A 25,275-nucleotide genomic window follows, 5' to 3' on the forward strand; every position below is an offset into this window, starting at 1 on the left:
TGTCTTTTTCCTGATATAAACAGAGCATGGCACTTGGCTTTGCTATTTTATGTTGCTGTGACTTGATTCACAGGAGCTTTAAGATATTGTAAGAGGGGCAAGGAATTTCCTCTCTCTATGACTTTGTCACAACAGAGTCCACTGAAAGTAGATATGGGTGAATATGTGAAATCTCTAAATATCGCACATTCTGATATGGCCTTGCAGCTGACTAAAAGAAGAGAATTTTTGTTTTTGTGTTTGAGTTATACATATTCACATGCCTTATATGTGCATCCTTGCACTGACTTTCTCCATAGAACACCCGGGCAGAGCTTGAATTATTCATTCTCTTTTCATTTTCTAGCAGCATGAACATGACAGTCAGGGTTTGAGGTAAGCTAGAGGTTAAAGTACGAGCAGGCCAAAGAAAGATTCCCTTCTTTCTGTCCTGACTGGCTGTGTTGTTCATTTTTATACGGCTTCACTGAGAGAATTAAGTAGTTTAAACTTTACATCTATTCCTAAACTTTGTGTATATTTGGATTACGATTGCTTGGATCCAAACTGCTATTACTGGTTGTGACAGAGTGTGGACTGTTACTTTTGACAACAGAATGATTTATCACCATATCAACGTTTTAATTAGGCTACTTTATCTTTTTTACTGTTTCTGGTATCGCCTGATTTTAGCATTTGGACAAATCAAGTAAACAGTTATTAAAATTAAGTTTTTGTCAGAACCTCTTTTGTCTAGTGAAATCAAAAAAAAACTTTAAATTTCAATATGAAAGACTAAAGTTCTAAATTTAAATGTTAAGTTTCACTACAATATATTCCATAAATTTGGGAAAACAGATGAATTAATAAATGAGGCTGCAGTTTGTGTAGCTTGTGCAGTTCTGTTATTCCATAAATATATACAGCTGGTATTTGGATGAAATGAAATATATTTTTCCTGTTGTACTTGTAATATAGATTTATTAAAATGTTTTCTTTAAAAAAAAATAGGATTACATTACTGTTGTCTAATTTTACCTCAACAGAGGACCTATGATATAATCACCTTGATTATTGCTGTAATTTTAATAACAAAGGGAGGAAATAGGTTCTCAGTGGGTCTTACAATCACTGGTGTTTCCCTGCTGTTTATAAACTGTACAGGTTTTCACTTGCAAATATGTCAATATTTTAACTATACGTTACAGATCAAGCTTAAAGCTTCTATTCTGATCATTTAAAGTGTCTAGCCTTCAGATAAATGGGCAGGCAGCAAGCGATCAAGTAATTACACTGCAACACCAGGGGGGAGAAAGGCAGAACCTCAAGGACTCAGAGGTGTGCAGATTGGTTAAAGAGGCTAACATGCCCTTGTTTAGGCGAGGAAGTGGTGAGAGAGGTCAGTTGATGCTTGAAGGAGCAGCTGGGGATAAGACCTATCTTGATTTGTGAGCAGGGAGGATAGTGACTAACACCTGGTCAGTAGAGCCCTACAGACAAAGACGACTGGAAAGACCGGTAGTCACAAGAAATTGCCATAGTATCTTCATGTTTTGGAGGTGAGCAACATCCTTTATCTAACTACTACTTTCGTACTGCAAAGCTTGTACAGTAGCATCTGAACTAATTCTTTTCAGTGGAAATGGACAGATTATCATAGCTATTACAGTGATTAACATCAGATTATAAACAATGGCATTAAAGGAGAGAAGTGCCCTCACCAACCTAACTTGATTGGGAAAACCTTTGAAGTTGGACCCTTGAATCTGTTAATGTACCTGCATCCAGAGGCGACAGAGTCGCCTTGATCCCTGCCTCACTATGATGTCGAATATGCAAAGCTTTCTCACTGCTCCTACGAAGGCCCTAATGAAGAACCTGAACATCTGATTATCCACTAGTTATGAGTGCATGCTCTAGCTAGTATCGAGTACATAATGAAGCATGGATAACTATTGTCCTGTCCTGAGTGGCCTGATTTAATCCTAACCTGCCACCCCCAATGCTTTTTATATTGCCCTTGCCTGATACTGCAGGACAGCCCACAGACTCTTAGGCAAATTAGAGCTGTTCCTGTGATTACAACTAGAACACTACATGATAGCTAAGTGCATTATATTTTTAACACTAATAGCTTTATTTAATCAAGTATTAAAAACTGTCTTGTGAAAAGATAACATTAATGGTGCAAAAATGTGAACTTTTCTGTCTGCTTAAAATCTTGGTGAATATTGATGTAAGATTTTATGTTGGAAATACTGTGGACATTATTTTGTGCACATGGGCTGGTCCATATTTTGTTGATATGAAAGTATTGGTGGGACGTGGTAGGTGTCTCTAGCATTTAAAGCACATCCAGTTAATGGCCAGTTGGTGTTATATGTAAATACTTTGTTACATTAAAAGGAAGAAAGATTAGGACCTGTGAGTGTGGAAATCACAGAAATAATCCAGAAAAGGGCAGATGCTATATTATCTAATATGCTTATATTAGGTGGATGGTATGCAAGATGTCTACTGTATACTTTCTTTTTTTTGGAGGCTCAGCAATTTACATTTTTCCATTATGAATTTTAATTAGGAAATGCATGCTTCCTTTATTTACTCAGTTAATTGTGCACAAACCCTGTGGGAAAAGTGTATTTGCTAGATGAACTACCTGACAAACTATAAGGCAGAGAGGTTTGACTTGAGTATAGAGGTACTTATATATATTTTTTAGCCCCAACCCCATAGGATATTGTATTAGTCATTCATTGTTGTTGGGAAGAAGAATAGTGGGTTGGCAACAGTGTTAACTGTGCGTCTATGTGTGATTTCAGCTTACTCCTCCACAATGACCTTAATTTTGAACTCAATATAGCTGCATTTCATTGTGCCCAAATGCAGACCAAAAAGGAAAATTAACTTAGAAAATTATTCTCACACATAATATTTCATGTGGTATTTTTTGTGGAGGTAGTATGGAGGTAGTTGTGTTTTCTAACACTGTTATTATCCAATGGCATCTGTATTTCTACTGCACGTTATTTGAGATTTGCCAGTATCATAATCACTCTGTCAAAGAAACCAGCATGGCAACTGTCCCGTTAAGACCTGTTAATATGTTTTTTGTTAGGAAACAGTGTCATTAGTGTTGGACAGAGGAAGTGGGGAATTGCTGCAGTAAACACTATAGGCTGTCTCCACCACTTTCTTTCTTTCTTACTCCTCCTTAGTTCTGTGACCTGCATACTGATCCCTGTTTTTAACCTGGAGGACATCTTGTCTCAGTCCTAGCTTGGTAAGAGAAGTGACACTTTGATGATCTGGAGAGGACAGAGTCAAGAGCTCTCTGCTGTCATCCCCTTTTCATCTTTTGCCCTTTCTTTCCTTACAAAAGTCTGTCTCAACCCTCACTCTTTTCCATCTTTCCTTTCTATCTCTCCCTCTGGTGTCTGCATTGCAGTGTACTATTCCTTTCTCTATCAAGCAAAATATGTTTATATCAGCAGTGGACCTTTAAACTTCTCTCCTCTCCTGATGGAAAGGAGCAGCAAATATTTCGGAATGCTTTGCTTTCCTTTAGCAGTATATGAGGACAGCATTTTTTTTTTAATGGCAGTATTGAGAAGAGCTAACTAATCACAATAACCCCACAACTGTTAGGTCTTCATCCAAATTACATGCAACATGATGTGAACTTGATTTCAACCAAATTATATCTTGACTACAGTGGGATTAATACCTACTTGCACCTAATGGAGAGGAACATGTGTTTCTTTCAGTTGTCCTGTATTATATCACATGGTTGGCTGCATCAACAAAGGTGAACAGTGAAAAATGCTGCAGTGCAGAGTACCATCAAGGTGACTGTCTGTCTTCGGTCAAATGTATAACTAAGTTATGTATGCTGCCCATTTAGACAATTTTAGGTCTTTGGCAGCAGCTTCATGTCTCTGCAAATATACTTTGTATTAACAGGGTGTTCCTGTTCAGATGTGCTGTTCATCACATTTGGACTGGCATCATTTATTGGCAAGGGCATTGTTTGGTTCATTGGAGTTGTTGTGATATGTGTTCTGTGACTAGCTCTGTCATTCAGTCAAGTCTCCTAGTAGACATGTTTACACAGCACACCCTCTTTCCCTTTGAGAGGTGTATTTCCTGCAAGCTTGCCTTTTAATTTTCTCCCACCCCCTCTGGAGAGGTGAACACTTCTCCTGTTTGACAATTCCAAGCATTTCAAGGGATTAGAGGAACGCCCGCATGATATAAACCACCAGAATAATAATCAGGCATGTTTTGCCACATAGTAAACAGTGAATACGCGATAGTGAAAAAATGGTGTGGCTTAGGGAGTTTTTTTCCATTAGTGTGAAAGTGTGTAGGTGTCCAAGTGCCCTATTCACTGTGGCCAGCTAAAAGATGTGATAAATTAATCGAGTGGAACAAAGGGAAAGCACTCCCATACACTTTCCTTAAGTGTCGTTCAAAAGCAAGCAGACTAGCATTAATTGGCTTTGATCCCCATTTTAATTTGTATCAGTCAGGGTGCTTTAAAGTTCAAGACTGGCCACACATAAAAGGCCTCACTTCTGTGTACTTTGACTGTTTCATGTGACAGGGTTTGGCGTGGAACTCAGGAGCTGAGTGTAGACACCAAATAAATGAATTTTACACATTCATGAATCCATCGAAGGTGAGAACTTCATGTTACAAGGCTAAATTTGTCAGTTTCACTTAAGGTAGACTTTTGACACATCTGAAGTGTAACTGATGATCCACTGGGATCCACAACAAGGGAGCTGTCCTCAGTGCTGAAATCAAGACAGGCAGCTGGTGTCTGGGGTAGGAGCTGAGGGAATCTCACTGTTCAACTGCCTCTTTATCATTACAGTAATCAGTCACATCATAACCTCCCACATAGAGGGAATCTTTCAGGGCCCTTTGTACTTAAAAAGCATATTCTTTTGTTCTTGCAGCATTTACCCACAAAAATCTTACAACTCCTCTTTTTTCACAGTTTCTTCCTGTCTTTCTGTCTACTCTTTCTGAGTAGTTAAAAGTTGTCTTTTTCTATACAGGACATTCAAATAACAGGAACCTCACTATTATCTTCAGATTAATAACCTTTCGTACGATAACATGGCACAGGACTAAATGATTTTACCACATCGACATGTATTTTCAATGATTCCATTTTACTGCTTATGTAAATTGGTGTCATATTATTACTTTTGAGTTAGATATAAGCATGAGAAAATATCCTGACCAGTTTTAAGTTGAAGTAGGTTGTGGACTTTGTGCTTTTGAGATTTGCTATAATATATTTTCTCCTTAATTTATTGGCAGAGAAGAAGAAAACAGATAGAGGTCACACCTTTCCCAAGGTAAAGCCTTGTTGACAGTGGAAAAGGCTTTTGATATTCCAGTGAGGTTTCTGTGCTTCTATATTTCTTGTGTGATCACATATTATGTTCCTCTTAAATAAATTACAAATAGCTTTGTAGTATTTGGTGAGGAACTGCTGATTTGATCTTTTCTTTGTAATTGAAATAATTGCAGTTGTGTCAGTTAAGGGAAATATTTAGAGCATTGAGTTTTTGAAGAAAAAGGAGACAAATTTCATTCAAGATTTTATTGAGTACATGTTTATTAGTTTGTCCCTGTGTGCAATATGGTGTGTACAAATGTATGTTTGTTTGACTTTAATTGTTCTACCAGTTTTATGCTATTTTTCTTGAAAAACTGGATTTTAACGTAGAACTGTGTTATTCCAGCTTAGGAGTGAAATGACACACATTGCTGATGTTGTGACAGAACTCCGAGACCGGGACATTTAATACAGCTGTGCGCTGCCAGGATCAAGATAAGATTAGATATATGGGGTGGCCGTGATGCATGATGGGACATGGTCATTCTGCTGTGCACAGAGGATGACTGGAAGATCAGAAGAGGAGCTGCACTGTCCTTTGCCCTTGGTTAACTGTGTCTGGGCCTTATCTATATGATTTCTCTCTGTGTCCTCACACAGTAAAGTTAAATTCACCACAAACTAATGTTTTTAATTTTGCACCAGTGGCTCCTTAGACTCATTGAGTACAGTACATACTAATGAAGTTATGCTGTTGTCACTTTCAGTGTAGCCAGTAAGGCTGGTAGGTCTGTCTTTTTTTGGTGGCGGTAGTGATGTGTGTGTGTGTGTGTGTGTGTGTAATTTGCAGTGTCTGTTGCCAGAGTTGTAGCATTGTCACATTATGTGTCTTTGCCTTGGTTTTAAGTCTAGCTGCTGGAGGCTTAACCTGCTGGGTGGAGGAGTTACAAGTCTCAGTAGCGGAGAGCTCTGTGTGACAGTTGTTGTTGATCTGCTGTGTCTACCTTTCACTTCACTTTTATTGAAACCAATCAGTTAACATATTCACTCTTGTTATTTTCTCTCTGACCCATCCCCTCTTCACTCCCATACATTCAAAATGTCGCTGTCTGAATGTCCTCTCCTTAATAATAGGTCAGATTTCAGACCAGGCTGGTATTCATTTTTACAAATGCCTCTTAGTTTTCATTGCCTGGAACTTCTCTTTTCATTTATTCTCACTTCCATTCCCCTTAAGCTAAAATCCCATTGACTGTAATCAGGATGCTTCTCAGATACCAATGCTGAATGCCCTGGGCCAAAATGCAATATTTAAAACTACCAAGCGTGTTCTCAATGAAGTCAGACACATTTGGAAAAAAATAATTTGGCCATCTAGAGATCCAATATTTTCAGACTAGTAGGGGAATTTGCTGCAGTTGCTGTTTTCAAGTGTCCCTGCTGCGCTGCAGTTATCCCGGACTCTCCCTGCTGTTTTGAGTGAAATATAGTCTGAGAAAAATATATTCTACTATAACCTTGACTCTCTGCTTCAAGCTGATACTGTCAAGTGTTCATAATGCACTTAAAATATGCAGCATTACCCCAGTGGTCCTGTGACTTTTTATGTTCAGTGCTGTCATTTTTTTTCATTATCATGATGTGTTTATTACCTATGCCTTTGCAACGCCTGCCAAACACTATGTTATCTTTTAAAAATGTTTTGTACTCACGGGACACAGTAATCATTCATTATAAATAGAGAATCAGCCTTTAAATGTATTCTGCATATTTAGGTTATGTCTACGATGATCAGTCAACTTATGTATTGTTCTAATGACTAGATATTGTATTTATTTAGAAATACTGTACACTCCCAGTCAAAAGCTTGGACACACTTTCCAATTCAGCTGAATGGGGAAAGTAAAGAAAACCATTTGCGGAAGAGTTTCATTTTAATGATGACCTGAGTATGAAATACAGTTGAGACACAAAAACAATCAATTCCCCAGGAATTAGTAATGTGGAATTAAGCTTAATAGGTTAAATTAACTGTCAGGTATAATTTACTGTTGATTTGAGTTCCATGGTTTACACAAAACAGAAAAATATAATTATGTTTAATTCCATATTCAAAAGTAGATGTTGGGTTTGAGCATTTTATTTTATTTTTCTTGCCCCTATTTGGTCACAGAGAGCCAGACAGGAAGTTGGAGAGAAACACAGAGAGGGAGTAGACCTCTGACAAAGGTCAGCAGTTGGACTTGAACAGTCAGCATCACACACCCACTGTGTCTGCGTACATGATGCCATCACTGTGATCGTTTGACGGTTGTCTGTTGTGTGTCAATTTTCAGTTCACAGATATATTCTGACTATGCACAGCTGATAATCAGTGGGTAGGAAAGCAAAGTTGTCACAAAACTGACAGATGATAAATTGGTGCTATTCTTGATCAAATTAGAACAGAAGACGCACAGCATGGTTCCATTAATTGTAAAGATTTTTCAGAATCCTCAGCGGTGGACTATCCAGAAGACTGAAACAGCTTTCATCTCATGTTTCCTGGAGGCTTGTTAGCCACATCTGTATGCTGCAGGCATCCAGTTCAGTGAAGCATAAACACTGTAATCTTTAAATCTTTAGGAGTATTTCCACAAACAGTTCATCAGCCCTCATGATGACTCTGTCACAGCTTAGTCACATGTAGGGAGCTGGGCTTTAATTCAGGCCACATTCTAAACAGGTCTGTCAGTGTGTGCTGTCCAAAATACTGCTGTTATTGTTTGTACTTCATTGTACTTCCCTGTAACTGCATCCCTTCTTCCTGTGTTCTTTTCTGTTTTTAATGCATTCCTTTTACTTTTAATCTCTAAAATAATAGATATGCTGTCTTAGCTACAGGGAAATGGGTGTTGGCAAATCTGCTCAACCACCATCAGACATATGGATGTCAAATATAGACTTACTGTGGATTCACATTCTGACTGTACATGACAGGAGATGTGCTCAGAAATTCAGATGTACCAGGTGGCTGCTGTCTGATAGTTGTTAGACTGAGTCTAGTTTTTTTTTAATTTTTTTATTGAAGACGAGGAGACTCTCCAGGTGTCACACAGAAGGCAGTGGGCATTATGCGGTGTACATTGTGCAGTCTGTCCTTTCACCTGTGTAGGTAGAGCTACTCAATGATGCAATATACCCTCAATTATGATGTACACATCTGCTTTTACTGTCTACAGCAAGATAAGAGAGGTTTTGTTCTAACTTCAGGTTTGTTTATGTGTTCAGGTTATTTGCAACAGATTCAGACTGTCGCTGTTTTATATTATTGTAGCATGAAATCAGGGTTGAGCAAGTCTTTTAGTAAGCCACATAAAATTTTTGCCCTTTGTAAAATAGATGCAGTTTTCATATGGTTGCAGAATGGTAGCAATGCATATATGAATCCAGAGGAGAAAATGAGGAAGTGTTACACTCTAACAAGAATGTCAGTAGGTGCAAGATATGGGCCTGTGTTATCAGAGCACTATAACTATATGTATTGCAGGTCTTTGTCTCTCTCTCTCTCTCTCTCTCTCTCTCTCTCGCTCCTTTTTAGTAAATTAAATGCAAATTAAATACAAGCAAGCTTTCTAACTATAATTAAGTGCAGAACTGCCAAAGAACTCACTCACGCTCTTTCCTCCCAGTAGCATGTTGAGAGACAGAGTATGTTATAATTCACCATCCATCTTGACAGAGCATCAGGTTCATGTGTCTGCAAAATGTACCTTGACCTTTATGCAAGATTTCCAAGACACTGCAAGAGTTTTCAAAAATGTTTGGTTTCGTGCTGGACAGAACCAGCAGTTGTGGTGGCAGCATGATGGAAACAAGTCACAGATGATTGATCCAGTGTGCATTTGAAATGGACAGAGGCAGTTTACTTATACATTGAGTGACTTCAAACATCTTTTAGCTATCACAATAATTTACACTGATTGCAGGTCTTGTCTGAAATCAGTTGTGCAAAGTGTGCAAAACAACTTCAACATTTCAGCAGTTTGGTGTGAGACATACGCATTTTAGCAAGTTTAAAAATCTGGCCATTTGAAATTAAGCACATTCAAGTTTTACTCATGATTATACATTAAAGAATAAACAAGGAGACAGATAAACAAGAACTGAGTTAATTTTGGCAACTTGGCTCATTGTTGTTTTCCTGCTTCTCTGTGTGTGTTCTCTAGATGATTATTGCCTTTTAGAGAGAGGAAGAACAATTATTTTATCACTCCCAGGCAGTATGCAGCTCTGTGGTGTGCTTAACTCGTCAGTGAAGCAGAGTGGATAGATAGGGCATTTGAAGTGTGGTCATTAGCATGGTTTAGCATTGATGTGAAGGCCATTCATCAAACTAAATGGAACCACAGAAGCAATAAGCTGATATATTATATATTCGACACTCACTCTCCAATGTTCCACACTCGTCTTCATTAAATGACTTGACCTTTATTTTGGTGACATTTTTAAAGTAAAGAAAGAATAGTCTTGGTCTAGTCTTCACCTCAACTCTTTAGAATACTTCCCTGGAGTGGCAGTGCCATTTTGTCCCAATGCATGCTATTGTTTGCATGTTATCCTCATACATCTTTCTTTTAAAGTCAGTCATTTTCGCATTTACTCATTCACAAAAGACTGGAACTTGACTGTGGGTTACCAGTGAGCTTTGGCCACCACACATTCCAGTCATCCAGTGATCCTGTCCTGAGGTAATTGTACAAGTGTACCTTACCAATTTATCAACATTTTTCCTGCCTCAAAGAGGAGCAAATTTAGAAATACCTCTTCATAAATGGTTTTCTATATTCTTTATTGCATGTACTTCTCAGGTCAGCAGTGTAAAACAAAAATCCAGACTCTCACTAATCTAGACAATTGAATTTTTTTTTTTCTTCTGCTGCATATACACACATTTGGATGGTTTGCATCTAGTAGTAGATTGCTTTCATTCACCATACAGATGTACTACACGTATTGTTATGGTTGAAGTTACCATAATTACTGTGACAGCATGGTGGTTTAGTGGTTAGCACTATTGCCTCACAGCAAGAAGGTCGTGGGTTCTCAACCTGGCCTTTCTGTGTGGAGTTTGCATGTTCTCCCTGTTCTTGTGTGGGTTTTCTCCAGGTACTCTGGTTTCCTCCCACAGTCCAAAAACATGTATGTCAGGTTGATTGGTGACTCTAAATTGCCCATAGGAGTGAGTGTGAGTGTGTGAGGTTGTTTGTCTCTATGTGGCCCTGTGATGGACTGGTGACCTGTCCAGGGTGGACCCCTGCCTTTCACCCAAAGAGAGCTGGGATAGGCTCCAGCAGATCCCTGGGACCCTGGGTAAGGAATAAGTGGGTATTGAAAATGGATGGATGGATGATTACTGTAAAATAGCAGTCTAATATAATAGCTTATTTACTGTACATGCAATATTCTAATCTAGTTTTATTACTATAGCTATAAAGTAATTTATTTGCAACTTTAGCTGCAGTAAAATACAGCATCCAAATAGCTTAAATCAAACTTAACTCAACCACAGGTGAAACTCAACTGCCTCTATTTAATTCCCTTATATTGTGTAAGAGTATGTTGTTATATATAAAATCACCTGTGCTTCAAATTACAGGCTTTCATTGATATGTTTCTAAAAGAATGTTTTCCCCACAATGGAAAGAACAAATTGACTGAATATTTGTGATTATCTAATTTTTTTTCAATGGCTTGGTACTATTTATATGAATACATTGTGTTATTGATAAATATATTCTATTTTATTTCTTTTACTCGTTGACAAACAGTTTTTTGACTGGTAGGAATGTGGGAAAAGCCAAGCATTCTGTACAGATATTGTGTTTTACTCCCTCTGGTGCTGCTAAGCAGTTGGCTGTAAAATGGTCAAATCAATATTTTCTCCTCTTTACTTCTGCATGCCATGTTGTTGCATTATACATGATCTCTTTGCTCGCATTTGGCTTTTAAAGGTCAGCTGTGTGCTGTTCTGATTCTGTTGTGGAACCTTGTTATTGTGCGTGACAGGCTTTACGTTTACCAGGAGACTTTGGCTTCCAAGTATCAACAGAGCTTTTACTTGAATAAGCCACCAAGTTATATTGTACTTTTGATGACACCATGTTTGCTTATGGTTTGTTTCCCTGGTTTGGCCTTTTGTTTGTGTTTGCAGCGCTGTTTATTAGCAACACTTAACATCATATGGTGGAGAGTCATGCTAGCGCATAAATATACCAGAGACAAAGCAGTTTCTGTTCCATGCTCTTCATGAACACTCTCCTCTAGCTTTTCGAAGTGACTGAAAAAAACAATCCTAATGGAGAAACCTCAGATGAGTCTGTCTGGGCATTTATCAAGCCAGTGTTTCTTTCATTGGAATGATCGTGACTGGGTAGTGAAACACACCCATATAATTGTGACTGTACTAATTTTTTAGAGACAAAAACTGGTTTTGATAAAGGAAGAATAGTGTGTTACACATCTTATGGTATTAAAATCTAATTGGGTGTATATTTCTATTCATCACAGTTCAATTTGTCTTAGAACCTGGAACTCTCGCTTTTTAATTATTTAAATATTAGGGATGCATCAGCTCCCAAGGGACACCTTGACTACAATGTAGAGACACCATCAGCAGTTTTCATAAATAAGACACAAGCTGAATGTTCAAGCTGTATTTTCACCAAATTTAGTGTCCACTGTAGGTTTCACTATGAAACAGTCTCAAGTCCAGTCTTTGCTGCCTGTCACCATGGTGACTGCAAACCTTCATCCCTGGCCTAATCAGAAAGTGGAGGGAATCTTGAGGGCTCAGATGTACCTCTTAATTCTCTCCCTCATACAGTAGCTGTGATGTGCAATTGAAAATTTTCTAAAGAAAAAATGTACTTGATTAAGACTCAGAGCCCTAGTGTGCTTAAAGTAAGGAACCATGAGGGGGAAAATTAACCTAAGCACGAGGGGGAAAATTAACCTAAGCACAGATCTTAATTGTTTTCATATAAACAGTTTTTAGTTTTGCTGCACCATAAAATAAATGTCTGCCTAGTGGAATGCTATTCCCAGCACATTAAAAAATTACTGTGATGGGGTCACTTCTTTCATTTCCTGAAACACAACAAGCTCTGCTGGTTTATCACTGAATCTCATTTTTCCCAGATCAGCCAGCTGACCAACCTCATATAAGCTTGTGAGCAGTTAAGTGGAGCTTCGATGTACAAAAGTGAGTGAAAGACAGTATTGCTAATCTAATTTCATTTTTGTTTTATAAATAAGACCTTTTCTCTAAGTCTTTATGCTTTAACTATTTTAACAGTTAAAGGAGGTAGCTGTCACTCATTACTCTAGTGAACCCGACCTGACAAATCTGTTGGCTTCAGCTGCAGATACCAGTTAGAGCCTAATTAAAGTGATATTAGTCTCGTGCCTCACAGTGTAGTGTGTTTCTATAACCTTCCTTACTGGTTTGCAAATCATTGAGCCTCAGCTCCTCTGAGCTTCTGAACACCTTAATTATCCAGGGCAGATATTCTTAATTGAAATCATATGCTGCAGGAGGCAGGTTTCCTGGGCTCCTCTCCTGAGAACAGGGAAGTGGGTTACATTAGGTTTAGTTTCGTCTGCAAAACCCAGATTTGAACTGCATGTTGGCCCTTGCATCATACAGTATGAATTGTTTTCTGTTGAATTTGCTTCTCTTGTGTTACACTGGGTTTCCAGGACTGAAATGATCTTTGTGTGTTTTCGTGCCTCTCTGATTGAATATATTCACATTATATAGAACTTTCACACACTTTGATGTTGAATTATGGTGCAGTCAGAGAAGTGCCAGAAGATTTAATTCCTTTTGAGTGGAAACAATGGGAATACAGATTGGTTGGGTGGGTGTGCCAAGACTTTGAAAAATGCTTAAGCTGACCCTTGACATGCTGACTGACAACTTGTCTTTTGCCAGAACTGCAACACAGACCTCAAACACGTATAGCACCTGAAAAACTTCAGTCAGAGCCCATTATATTTCAGTTTTTACCCTTTAGTGAGACACATAAGACAACATTTTGTATGTGGAGTGATGGGTTGAGTATAACAAGCTAAGTGTCATTATCATAACATCATTACAAATTTGAAGACTGAGATTTGCTTTATGTTCTGTGTTCATTTTTATGTATTTTTTTAATTTGTAAAAAAGGCAACACTGAAAATCATTCACATCATTTTGTATGTGATAAATATAACAAGGTGTCTCTGTTTATTCATAAATCAAGCTTGGAAGAGTTAGTTTCAATGGCAACTGTGAAGAGTTAAGCCACAACATAGATTCACTGGCAGGTTCATGGCAAGAAGGTTGTAGTTCCTATGAATCTGTTTTAGTTGTCCTTCATCATAGTTGTGGGTAATCCCTAGAAATGTTTTCAAATACCTAATAATTTTAACAGAGATAACATAAGAGAAATTAAGTATAAATCAGTACAGTAATTTATGTAGTATTACTTTGTTTTTTTGAAAGTCCTGATTAATTTGCATCTACATTTGACACTTGTCTGTTCCGGAGCAGGACTTTTATTTTGCAGGTTACTGATAATATCTTCTCTGACTTCCATCAGCACATTGTGCTGCTGGGCTTAACTGTGGTAAACAGACAAAGGCAAGCAGCATTCTATCATCAAAACCATCAGGAGTAGAAATCAGCGACATGTGCAAATAAAAGAGTGTACAGTCACATTCTCTCACTGTTCGGTGTTTCTTGATGTTATTGTATTTCAGATAAACAATATACAGCCAACAGTCAGAAAGAAAAAGAAACATTTCTTACAGTGGCGTTGGAATACTTGCATGTTTTGTCTGTGCCTTTTTTATCATTTACCAGTAGCTACTATTTCAGATGGCATACTTCACTGTGTTAAATGGTACTGTGCACAGACTTGGCCATGGTACTCTTTAGACAGCTGTATAAGAAGGTATTAGTGTAACATCTTTTAATTGCCTTCAGCTTGCTTGCTTAAAAAACAGAAGTACAGTAGTGTTATTGACGTAGTGTACCAAATGAAAACAATTTAAAAAATGTTGCAAATTTAGATATAAATGTAAAACTGACTCTTTATTAAGGTACATCTTTAAGTCCTCTATGATTTCAACATTGAGCGCACCTGTTTTGTACTTTTTGTGGAGAGGCTCGATGGTTTTTATTGTCATTTCAACCAGGTACAGTGAAGACAGTGCATAGTGAAGTGAAACAACATTCCTCCAGGTACCATGGTGCCACACAAAACAACACAAACTCTAAAACAAGTATTTTTGTATACAAAAACTCTACAAGATGGACAAGAGCACATGTACCAGCAGTGCAGACAGTACGTTAGACAAGACAAATGGTACAATTAGGAACAGTGCAACACCCACCAATACAGAGTTGTAGTTAGTAAGGTGCTAATTAAACATGAAACTCTGCTTGGCAATATGTCTGCCAAGCAGAGTTTCATGTTTAATTGAAACATTTTAGGTAAATAATTTTACAGATGGATTCTTTCTGATGCTGTCAGAGTACAGAGTCAGAGGAATTGCAATTTTCAGGTTTCTCCAGAGATTTACAAACATGGGGGTCACTAGACATTCAGGCTCTTGAAGTCACTGTAGTACTGTCTTTGGTCTGTGCTGAAACAACATAATTGTCATGCTGAAAGGTGAATTCTAGCTGCATTCTGCCTAAAGTTATGTGTACATTTTCTTCAACTACTTCTCTGCATTAAGCTTTGTTTATAGTTTCATCACTCCTATTGGTTATGTTGCTTGCATCATCACTTTGGTTGGAAAGGTATTCATTTCAGATATTTTCATACTTTCTTTGTTTTATTCTATGGAAATCTATATACAGTACATTGCTCCATGCTTTTCAGGAAGCAGGAGGATTGGTTCAATGAGGTGTACTAAAACATTTAGTCACACTTTTTACACCTCACACTTTGTGTCAGGACAAGCACTTGAGTTCCATTGAACTCTCTATTTGTCTCTATAGCACTCCCCACAAAATAAAACAAACAAAAAATTAAACACTGTGTTTTGCCAGGAGCCCAGTAGCCTCAGTAATTGTGAAATGCAAGAAGTTTGGAACACCAAGACTTCCCAGAGTTGGGAAGTCACCATCCATATGAAAAAGTATGGTGTTGGCAGGATTGTTCTTTTGGGGTGGTGCTTCTAAGCTGCAAGGACAGAAAGATGGAGAAGATTAGAGAGAGGTTTTTAAATAAAACCAGGTCCAGAGTGCACATGACTTCACACTGAGATAATAGTTCACCTTTCTGCATGGCTATGATCCAAAGCACAGAGTGTCTTTGGCACAATTTTCTGTCCATGTGTAGCCCAGCCACTACTCAGAATACTTTCTGAAGCCACTGTTTGCTCCTCTATACAAATAATTGGGTTTACTTCTTAACATTTATTATTGGGTTTACATCATTGAAACTGAGTGGTATTCAAACTGTGTTGACTTTTTATTCTGTAGGATTTTATATGTCTCAGAGAAGCTCGGTTCTTGATGTGTTAGTGTGTAATCAGTGATTTCATGGCTTTATATAACTCTTGTAGCATAATCGGTAAAAATTATTCTTAGGATCTAAATGTGCAAATACACCATTACTAAAGATTGTGGCATGCCTGTAAATAATGTGCTTAATGGCAGTGGCACTGAACTATGATGTTTAGTCTAGAGCTCTTAGTTATTTTCCCTCTAGCACACATCATTATGGCAGCAAAAGGAGAACCTTTTGTCTAAAAATAATCACTTTCAGACCAACAACCGTTGACAGTCAAGACTCAGTATTGTTTATGCCAGAAAGTAAGAATGATATACACAAATTCTGAAACTGGGGAAACATATTATAAGTAAACATGTTGTCATTGTTCATTCATAAAAGCACCACAGTTTTCCTGTCTCCAGTACCTTGAACTGGATGTGTTTTTCATAACATTAAACTGGACATGAATAACCTTTTCTCTTCAGCATTTTATAGTGCTGCACTTAGTTGGACTTTCTGATATTTGATTGTGAGATATTTGCAATTTCACCGAAATCCAAAAATGGTCTTAAGAGCTAATTAAGTGCTGTGTAGATGCCATTATTAGGGTTCTATCTTCAGCAATATTTCATATGGTTAGTATAATGCAAAATGCGTTTGAGTTTTTTATATGATTTTTGTTCAGAATTGTTACCGAAATGAGTGTGCTCAGGTAGAGAGTTTGTTTGAGGAGCCACATGTGTAATTTGATGAGTATAGATCCATTCCAGCAAGTGTAACACAATGACTGAGTGTAGGATAATAGATGTTTGATATGTCTGATACAGGAAATGTGTAGATGTTGATCACATCTTCTGGCACGACTGTAAATTTTGGTTCCAGCCTGTTATTATAATGCAGAATGTTATAGTCACTATCCAACTACCACAACAGGCAGCATGTTGTTCCCAGCAGAAGTATGAGGCAACAAAATGCTGTCTTGTGTTTGGCTATCTGCAGCAGGACATGCATTAGGCAGGTGGTAGGAGGAGCAGGCAGCTTGACATTGAGGAATTTCTGCTTACCAATAATGAGCTCTTCTCCATTCTGTTAATTTTCTATACGAGTTAGCATAGTGACTATATTTAGAAGACAGACTTTTTACAGCTTCCTTGGCTTTATACTAAGGCAACTCAGCCTGTGTATTACCATCAGCCCAAGCTGTAAATTCCTGTTTTCTGTTGTGCCACAATAAACAATGTCTCTGTTCTCTGTGCTTATTAATGATCATGTCTGAATGATGTGGTCAGCCTGTAAGTTGCTGAAAACCATATTGATTAAGAATCATTATATCACTTACACTGCTATGATCTAAACACTTGCAACAGCAGATGAATGTAGAAACACCACTTACACGATGCTTTATATCAGCAGCATATTTTAAATTAATGCACATTAATGCACATTTATATTCTCTGAGATGATATATAGGTAGTGTTTGAGAAGGTTTACTTGTCATCTACACCAGGGGTCACCAACCCTGGTCCTCGAGGGCACCTGTCCTGCTGGTTTTCTAACTGTCCCTGCCCTACCCACTACTGATTACCTGGATCAGATGTGTTCACCCAAACAGAAACTGGAAGGGCAGGGATAGTTGGAAAACCAGTAGGACAGGTGCCCTTGAGGACCAGGGTCGGTGACCCCTGATCTACACATATACAACAACTGCACTCTGAGGCAAGACGCCAGCACTCTCTAAAATCTTCAACTGCTCAGTTATACATATCATTGTAATGTAATTGCACCAAGATCTGATGATGATTGAGGTGTGGCTTGATTCAGACCTCAGTGGACTAGTTTCTTTCCACTATTTTTGGATTCTTTTGATCTCACCTAGCTATTACCTGTCCCCACCAGCAAGTTAATGTTGGTGCTCTTCATATAGACCATACACTTCTTTAGAGTGCTAATTTCATGCTTGTTGGACTTGAAGAACTGCATTATTGATTGCTGTTTCCTATATTCTTAGCTGTGATTACCACTAATGATTTAAGAGGGACAATAGGGCTTTAAGGACTCCCTTTGTCCCCTCTTTTCATTAAATGGCAGGCAATTTATTTTTTGCCAACGCTTAAATTCATATCAGAACTTTTTTGAAGTAAAGAAATCTCCACTTTCATTTCCCATTGCTGGCCAGTCCTATAATATCGGAGTAGTGACTTGGAAAAGATGTGAAAGGTCATCATGGTTCATTTCCTCTCAGGAAAAAAAAAAAAAAAAAAAAATCAGGAACAGGGTTGAAAGCTCGGTCAAACAATACTGCTCACCATTAAACCTTTCAGTTTCATTTAAGTTGCTCCATGCTGGAACCTCACATCACCATAACAAAAAAATTGAAAAGCATAAGCATAGTTTGTTACATTACCAATCTGTCCCATCTTATTCTACAGCTGGTGGGTGGTGAGTTTGATTTGGAGACAAACTTCATTATCCAGGATGCAGAAAGCATTGGCTGTATGGTGGAGCTGCTGGAACACTGTGAAGTCACTTGCCAGGCTGAAATCTGGAGCATGTTCACCGCTGTCCTTCGGAAAAGTGTTCGAAACCTGCAAACAAGCACTGAAGTGGGTCTCATCCAGCAGGTGCTGCTCAAAATGAGCTCTGTGGACGACATGATTGCAGGTATAATTGAGGTCTTTTTGCTCAGTAGCATGTATGTATTTATTTTCAGATTGTTATCATCGTAAGGTAATGTGCAGCAAGTATGATATACACGGGTTGTATTCTTTTGGTGAGGCAACAAACCATTCCTATGAATGTTTTAATAATTAAACGCTCTGAGTTACAATAGCAATAGCAATTTCGTGATTTAGGTTTTGAATGAAAAAGAGTTTATTTGCATTTGCAAGCCCTTATTCAGGAATCTAGGTAACTTCTCTACAACAGGCATGTCTTAAAGTTCTACAAGACATGAATAAGTAAAATAATGTTTAAAAACGGTTTCAGTTTCCTGGTGAATTTATCTTAGTTGTAATGAATTCATGCAAAATTAAAGTGAAGAAATGCAGCAGTGGACTCTGTCAGTAAATCATTAAGAGTAATTATTTCAGGTATTTTTCAAACAATAGTACTGTGATTTTTGTGGCAGCAGGTAACTTAGGTTATACTATTACTATTTTCATTTATTTATTTATTTTTAATAATTGCAGTGTTTTCTCAGGATAGACAAAATCTAGATCCATTTCCAAGAAATTTGGTAAGAGTAAGCATTTGTTTTGGGATTAGGAATTATCCAGAGGTTAATTGCATATCCTTTTCACTAATACTTTATTTATTAACAAGGCAAAGTGCAGTGTCTGGGTTTCCATGAAGTATTATAACTGGTAGCACTGTGGTTCTATACAGCACAGTGGTCAGGTTTTGAACATTGCACAATGCAAATGTTGACTTCTTTTTTACCATGAAGGCTCCTTGTGCATTGTGGATAAAATGCATCTACACATGTGGACAAAATTGTTGGTACCTTTTCATTAAAGAAAGAGAAACCCACAGTGGTCACTGAAATAATTTGAAACTGACAAAAGGAATAAACAATAAAAAAAAATTACTGAAAATGAACAAATGAAAATCAGACATTGCATTTAAATTTTGGTTCAACAGAAGCATTTTAAAAAAGCAAACTGGCCTTGACAAAAATAATGGCACCCTTAACTTAAAAAACTTTGTTTCACAACCTTTTGAGGCAATCCCTGCAGTCAGGCAGTTTTCCTCTTGTGGCCAAGTCCAGGGAGGTTGGCTACAGTTGTGTGGACCTTAAACCTCTGAATAATATGTGCAGCTGTAGTCACAGGGACATAAAGCTGCTTGGAGATGGTCTTATAGCCTTTACCTTTATCATGCTTGTCCATAATTTTCTCCTGAGACAACTTGATCTTTAGCTTTCTGTGGTCCAGGTTCAGTGTTTTACACACCACGATGCCAAATAGTACAGTGACGACTTTTCACCATTTAAATAGGCAGGCTAACTGGATTACAAATTTGATACCAAGGGTGCCAACAATTTTGTCCATGTGTGTACAGTTGATGATTGTCCTTTGTTGTTTGCGTACATGTGCATGGTAACCTGCCTTTAAAGACTTGCTAGTGGACATGCTGGGAGTGCTGTCCAGCTACAGCATCACTGTCAAAGAACTGAAGTTGCTCTTCAGCATGCTACAAGGGGAAGGAGGACTCTGGGTAAGTCACAGTGGAAAGTGAGTGTGTGTTTGACATTGCCATTTGAGCTGCATCCAGAGAGCCATGACACTGATCTGTTTGGGGCTTGTTCTGTACACTGACTAACTTCACATACTTCTTTGGTATGTGTGCAGCCGAAGCATGCGGTCAAAATGTTGTCAGTGCTGAATCAGATGCCCCAGAGACATGGTCCAGATGCCTTCTTTAACTTTCCTGGCCGCAGTGCAGCAGTAAGTGTTCACGTTCTTTCATTATGCATTTGATTTTAAAAAGGCAATTCTGTGTGTATTTTTATGGAGCTCTGCACATCACTTGGGTAAAACAATTCATAAATGATGTGGAATAATTAACAAACCCCAAATCTCATATACTGTACAGTAATACTTTATGATTATTAAAAAATTAACCTCTGCTGGTTTTCACAAAGTTATATGTTGTCAAACTGTATTATGCTATATTTATTGCAGTAACACTACAGATACATATATACTGAGTGTAATAAAATGAATGAAATCGTTTACAGTGTAAAATGTTAGCAACCTCAAAAAACCTCAAAAAAACAAAACGAACAAAATAAAAAAACAAAGAAAAGTGTAGTGTGCCTAAATTAAATGGTTTCAGTTTGAAGCAGGTCTTAGTTTATGCTGGGAGCAGGCATACTGAGAGAAACCAGACACATAACCGAGGAAATAGCTGGAGAAAAATGGGAAATCTGTGACATGACATTACACTTGATACAGAGTGGAATGTACTATAGATTACCTTTACATCTTTTTGCATCATGCAGAGCATGTTGATCAAAGTTAATGGGTTATCACAGTAATTTCATTTAGCGTTAGGGATCAGTGATGCTGAAAGGATTTTTAATCTACTCTCTAGAATCTTAGAGATTAAAAACAACTTTACCCAAATATTCCTGCTATCATGAAATATTCAGCATGAGCAGGAATTATAATTCAGTCAGTTAACTTGGAATATATATCAATCAAATATAGCACATATTTCCTTGTGACCAAATATTTTATATTATATTTTAAGTTTCATTAAATATTTAGACACAAAGGTTTTCGATTTCATGTTGATTTTTAATATTATGCTCTGACTCTTTCTACATAGTAGCTTAATTTCAACCTGAATAACCCTTTTGTTTCAAAACTGTTTGTCTCATAATTGTGTCATTTGTTATCTTTTTGTCTTTTGTCCCAGGCCATTGCTTTACCTCCAATTGCCAAGTGGCCTTATCAGAATGGGTTTACATTTAACACCTGGTTCAGAATGGATCCCTTGAACAACATCAATGCTGACAAAGACAAACCATATCTCTACTGGTGAGAACACAATTATATGTGTTCCGTGTTTCTGTCCCCAGTACACTCTCAGTTCTCTCGCACGTGTTCTAAGTCTACATTATTACACCAAAGAAAATTACACTTTGCTGTTTTTCATCAGTATAATTGCGTTAGCTTTGTATTGGAAATCATCCTCTCTCAGCAGAGACCTATAAAGCTACCACAGCTTTATTGACAAAGCAATATGCTGTCTGATACTCTGTGACCTACAGTGATTTCCTATCTAAGCAGATTATGACTGGAACTTGTTTTTCAAGGTTAAACTAGTTTTACAGACACAATTTCTCACACACTGGCAACACTTATGTAATGAGGGTTGTGAGAGGGATTAAATTTTTTTTTTTAGACAATTTGAATTGAATTATGGATTATAATAGGGAAAGGGCGAATTATTATTTTTTCAGACTAAACCCCATAGAAACATGAACTATAGCAACTGGTACTGGCTGTAACAAAGAGAGTCTGCCGCAGTGGGAGGCAGTGTGGAGGTATTCATTTAGATATGAATATCTGCCACATAAGTCCCTCATACAATACCTTGCAAGAGTTTGTAGGTAATTAGTGCTAAAATCACTAACCCACAAGTGCAGTGATGTTCAGCTGCTGTTCTGTGCATTTAAGAGATGAGTTTTTAGAGGAAATTACAGAATACAGTGGGGTATATAAAAGAGTTGTGGATGTGAATGAAAGAGGGAGTGGAAAATAAAGATAAAAAGGGTGAGAGATACTGTAACAGTTTATTTTCTGCTGGCTGCCATTGCTTTACCTGAATCACATAGTTGGAATGAAAGACTGGAACCATGGAAGGACTTTCTTTGATGTGTAGTATCAGAAAGAAAAAAGTAAATATGGGCTAAGCAAAGTTGTTGGTATTCATGTGGCAGCAATTCCTTACTGACAGAGTCACAACAAGGGTGCGATATGCCAAGCTAATCCTGTTTATGCATTGCTCTGAGGGCCTCATAGCTCAGTGGCAAGACATGTAGACAACAAAAAAGAATTGTATCTTCAGAAGCAAACCAAGGTTGCTGCTTTCCACCTGATGTATAATCACATGCAGGCTTATTCACTAGAGCATTTTGGCTGGCCCAGTGGTAACTATGTGTGGGCCCTGCAAGCATCCCACAATATAAAACCCTATGCTGTCTTTATTGGTCTTGGCAAAGAGGTCTGTTTGTTTTATGATCTCAGTAGGTGGTGGTAGAATTGGGGAAATAGGGTGGGCAGTTGGGCTTTGAAGATGGGAGACTGCTATAGACCTAAAGAGTGTTGGAATATAGTGAGTACATGTCAACAGTGAAAAAGATGTTTGGCTAAAACAGAGAATTAATGTGTTTGTACACTGGGTGTGAGCTGTGCCAGGTTTGCTCCTACTGTACAGCGGTTTTTGTTACATTTCCTCAGTGCTGAAATGATTTATCTTTTATTTCTGGAGCCAAGAAGATTGTAGTGAAGGGAATTGACACTGGTAAGAGTAACCATCTACTGGTCATTTTGTGGCTAATTCAGTGCCTGCAATTGCAGTTGCTGTACTTTCATGTCAGGTGTTTTCCTGCTCTGACTTGTTATTTGGACTAGTTAATTGTAAAATGGTAATTTTTCATAAGAATTTTAAGAGCAGCTTGCCAGTTACTGCTGCAAATTACTTACAGTGCCTTGCAAAAGTATTCACCCCCCTTGGCATTTTTCATGTTTTGTTACATTATAACCTGTAATTTAAATGTGTTTTTAATTTGAATTTTATGTGATGGATCTGCACAAAATAAGTTAAATAAGTCTAAGTTGGTGAAGTGAAATGAGAAAAAAATATATAAAAAAGAATTTTTAAAAATTAAAAATCAGAAAATTGACATGTGCATATGTATTCACCCCCTTTGCTATGAAGCCCCTCAAAAGTTCTAGTGCAAGCAATTACCTTCAGAAGTCACATAATTAGTGAAATGAAGTCCACCTGTGTGCAATCTAAGTGTCACATGGTCTGTCAGTATAAACACACCTTTTCTGAAAGGCCCCAGAGGCTGCAACACCACTAAGCAAGAGGCATCACACCATGAAGACCAAGGACTTCTCCAAACAAGTCAGGGACAAAGTTGTTGAGAAGTACAAGTCAGGGTTGGGTTATTAAAAATGATCCAAATGTTTGATGATCCCCCGGAGCACCATCAAATCCATCATCTTCAAATGGAAAGAACAGGGTACCACAGCAAACCTGCCAAAAGAGGGCCGCCCACCAAAACTCACAGACTGGGCAAGGAGGGCGTTAATCAGAGAGGCAGCACAGAGACCAAAGGTAACCCTGAAAGAGCTGAAGAGTTCCACAGCAGAGACTGGTGTATCTGTGCATGGGATCACAATAAGCCGTACACTCCATGGAGCTGGGCTCTATGGAAGAGTGGCCGGGAAAAAGTCATTGCTTAGTGTTAAAAATAAGAAGGCACGTTTTGAGTTTGCCAAAGACATGTGGGCCACTACCCAAATGTTACTTTTCGGCCACCAAGGAAAATGCTATGTCTGGCGCAAACCCAACACATCCCATCACCCCCAAGAACACTATCCCCACAGTGAAACATGGTGGTGGCAGCATCATGCTGTGGGGGTGTTTTTCAGTAGCAGGGACAGGGAAACTGATCCGAGTCGAAGGAAAGATGGATGGTGCTAAATACAGGGATATTTTTGAGCAAAACCTGTTTCAATCTGCCTGTGAGTTGAGACTGGGATGGAGATTCACCTTCCAGCACGACAATGACCTGAAGCATACTGCTAAAGCAACACTTGAGTGGTTTAAGGGGAAACGTTTAAATGTGTTGGAATGGCCTAGTCAAAGCCCAGACCTCAATCCAATTGACAATCTGTGAAGATTGCTGTTCACAAGTGGAAACCATCCAACATGAAGGAGCTGGAGCAGTTTTGCCTTGAGCAATGGGCAAAAATCCCAGTGGCAAGATGTGGCAAGCTCATGGAGACTTATCCAAAGTGACTTGCAGCTGTAATTGCTGCCAAAGGTGGCTCTATAAAGTACTGACTTTAGGGGGGTGAATAGTTATGCACGCTGAAGTTTTCTGTTATTTTGTCCTATTCGTTGTTTCCTTCACAAAAAAAAAAAAAAATCACATCTTCAAAGTTATAGACATGTTCTGTAAATGAAATGATGCAAACCTTCAAACAATCCATTTTATTTCCAGGTTGTGAGGCAACAAAACATGAACAATGCCAAGGGGGGTGAATACTTTTGCAAGACACTGTATGTCTGCACAGCACAAACATTATGTTAACCCAAATGTTAATATGAAGAACCAGACCACTGTTGTGATGTCATTGGATTATATGGCATGAAGAGTAGGTACAAAAAAGAAAAATGCAGACTGCATAACCTTCCTCTTCAGTATGTAGCAATACATTTTAATCTGCTTATTGATTAAAGAAACATATTCACCCTGTCAAGTTTTGTGTTTATGACATTCTGTGCATGTCTCTGTTTACAGCTTTCGCACCAGTAAAGGTGTTGGCTACTCTGCACATTTTGTTGGTAACTGCCTGATCATAACATCACTCAAGTCTAAAGGAAAAGGTTTCCAGCATTGTGTGAAGTATGATTTTCAGCCTAGGAAGGTAAGAATAGCTCTCATTTTCAAACATTTGTTCCTGCTATTGTTGAATATACTGTATGTTTGCTTTATTTACACCTATGTAACTGATTCATATACATGGACTTCATATTGATTTTAATTCTTTTAGTTCTTGTTCTTCTTGTGTTAAAATAAATATTTTTTGTAACCAGTTGATGTGAAATAATGAGACTCATACCATGCATATTAGCAACCTTAAATCTAAGCCGTATCTAAAC

The 25,275-nt window shown here is 38.0% G+C and overlaps 1 protein-coding gene across 2 annotated transcripts in view; it reads left to right on the forward strand.

Annotated features, from left to right (window-relative positions):
• nbeab (neurobeachin b) overlaps nt 1–25,275 on the forward strand; it is a 178,540-nt gene that overhangs the window by 18,909 nt on the left and 134,356 nt on the right. For both annotated transcript variants that reach the window (XM_026295919.2, XM_026295910.2), the window contains exons 2-6: nt 18,297–18,528; nt 19,982–20,082; nt 20,217–20,312; nt 21,289–21,410; nt 24,914–25,040. In XM_026295919.2, coding sequence (XP_026151704.1) covers nt 18,297–18,528; nt 19,982–20,082; nt 20,217–20,312; nt 21,289–21,410; nt 24,914–25,040 — 678 coding nt within the window. The remainder of the gene's footprint in view (nt 1–18,296; nt 18,529–19,981; nt 20,083–20,216; nt 20,313–21,288; nt 21,411–24,913; nt 25,041–25,275) is intronic.

The sequence above is a fragment of the Mastacembelus armatus genome, chromosome 13 (assembly GCF_900324485.2).
Source record: "Mastacembelus armatus chromosome 13, fMasArm1.2, whole genome shotgun sequence".
NCBI lineage: Eukaryota > Metazoa > Chordata > Actinopteri > Synbranchiformes > Mastacembelidae > Mastacembelus > Mastacembelus armatus.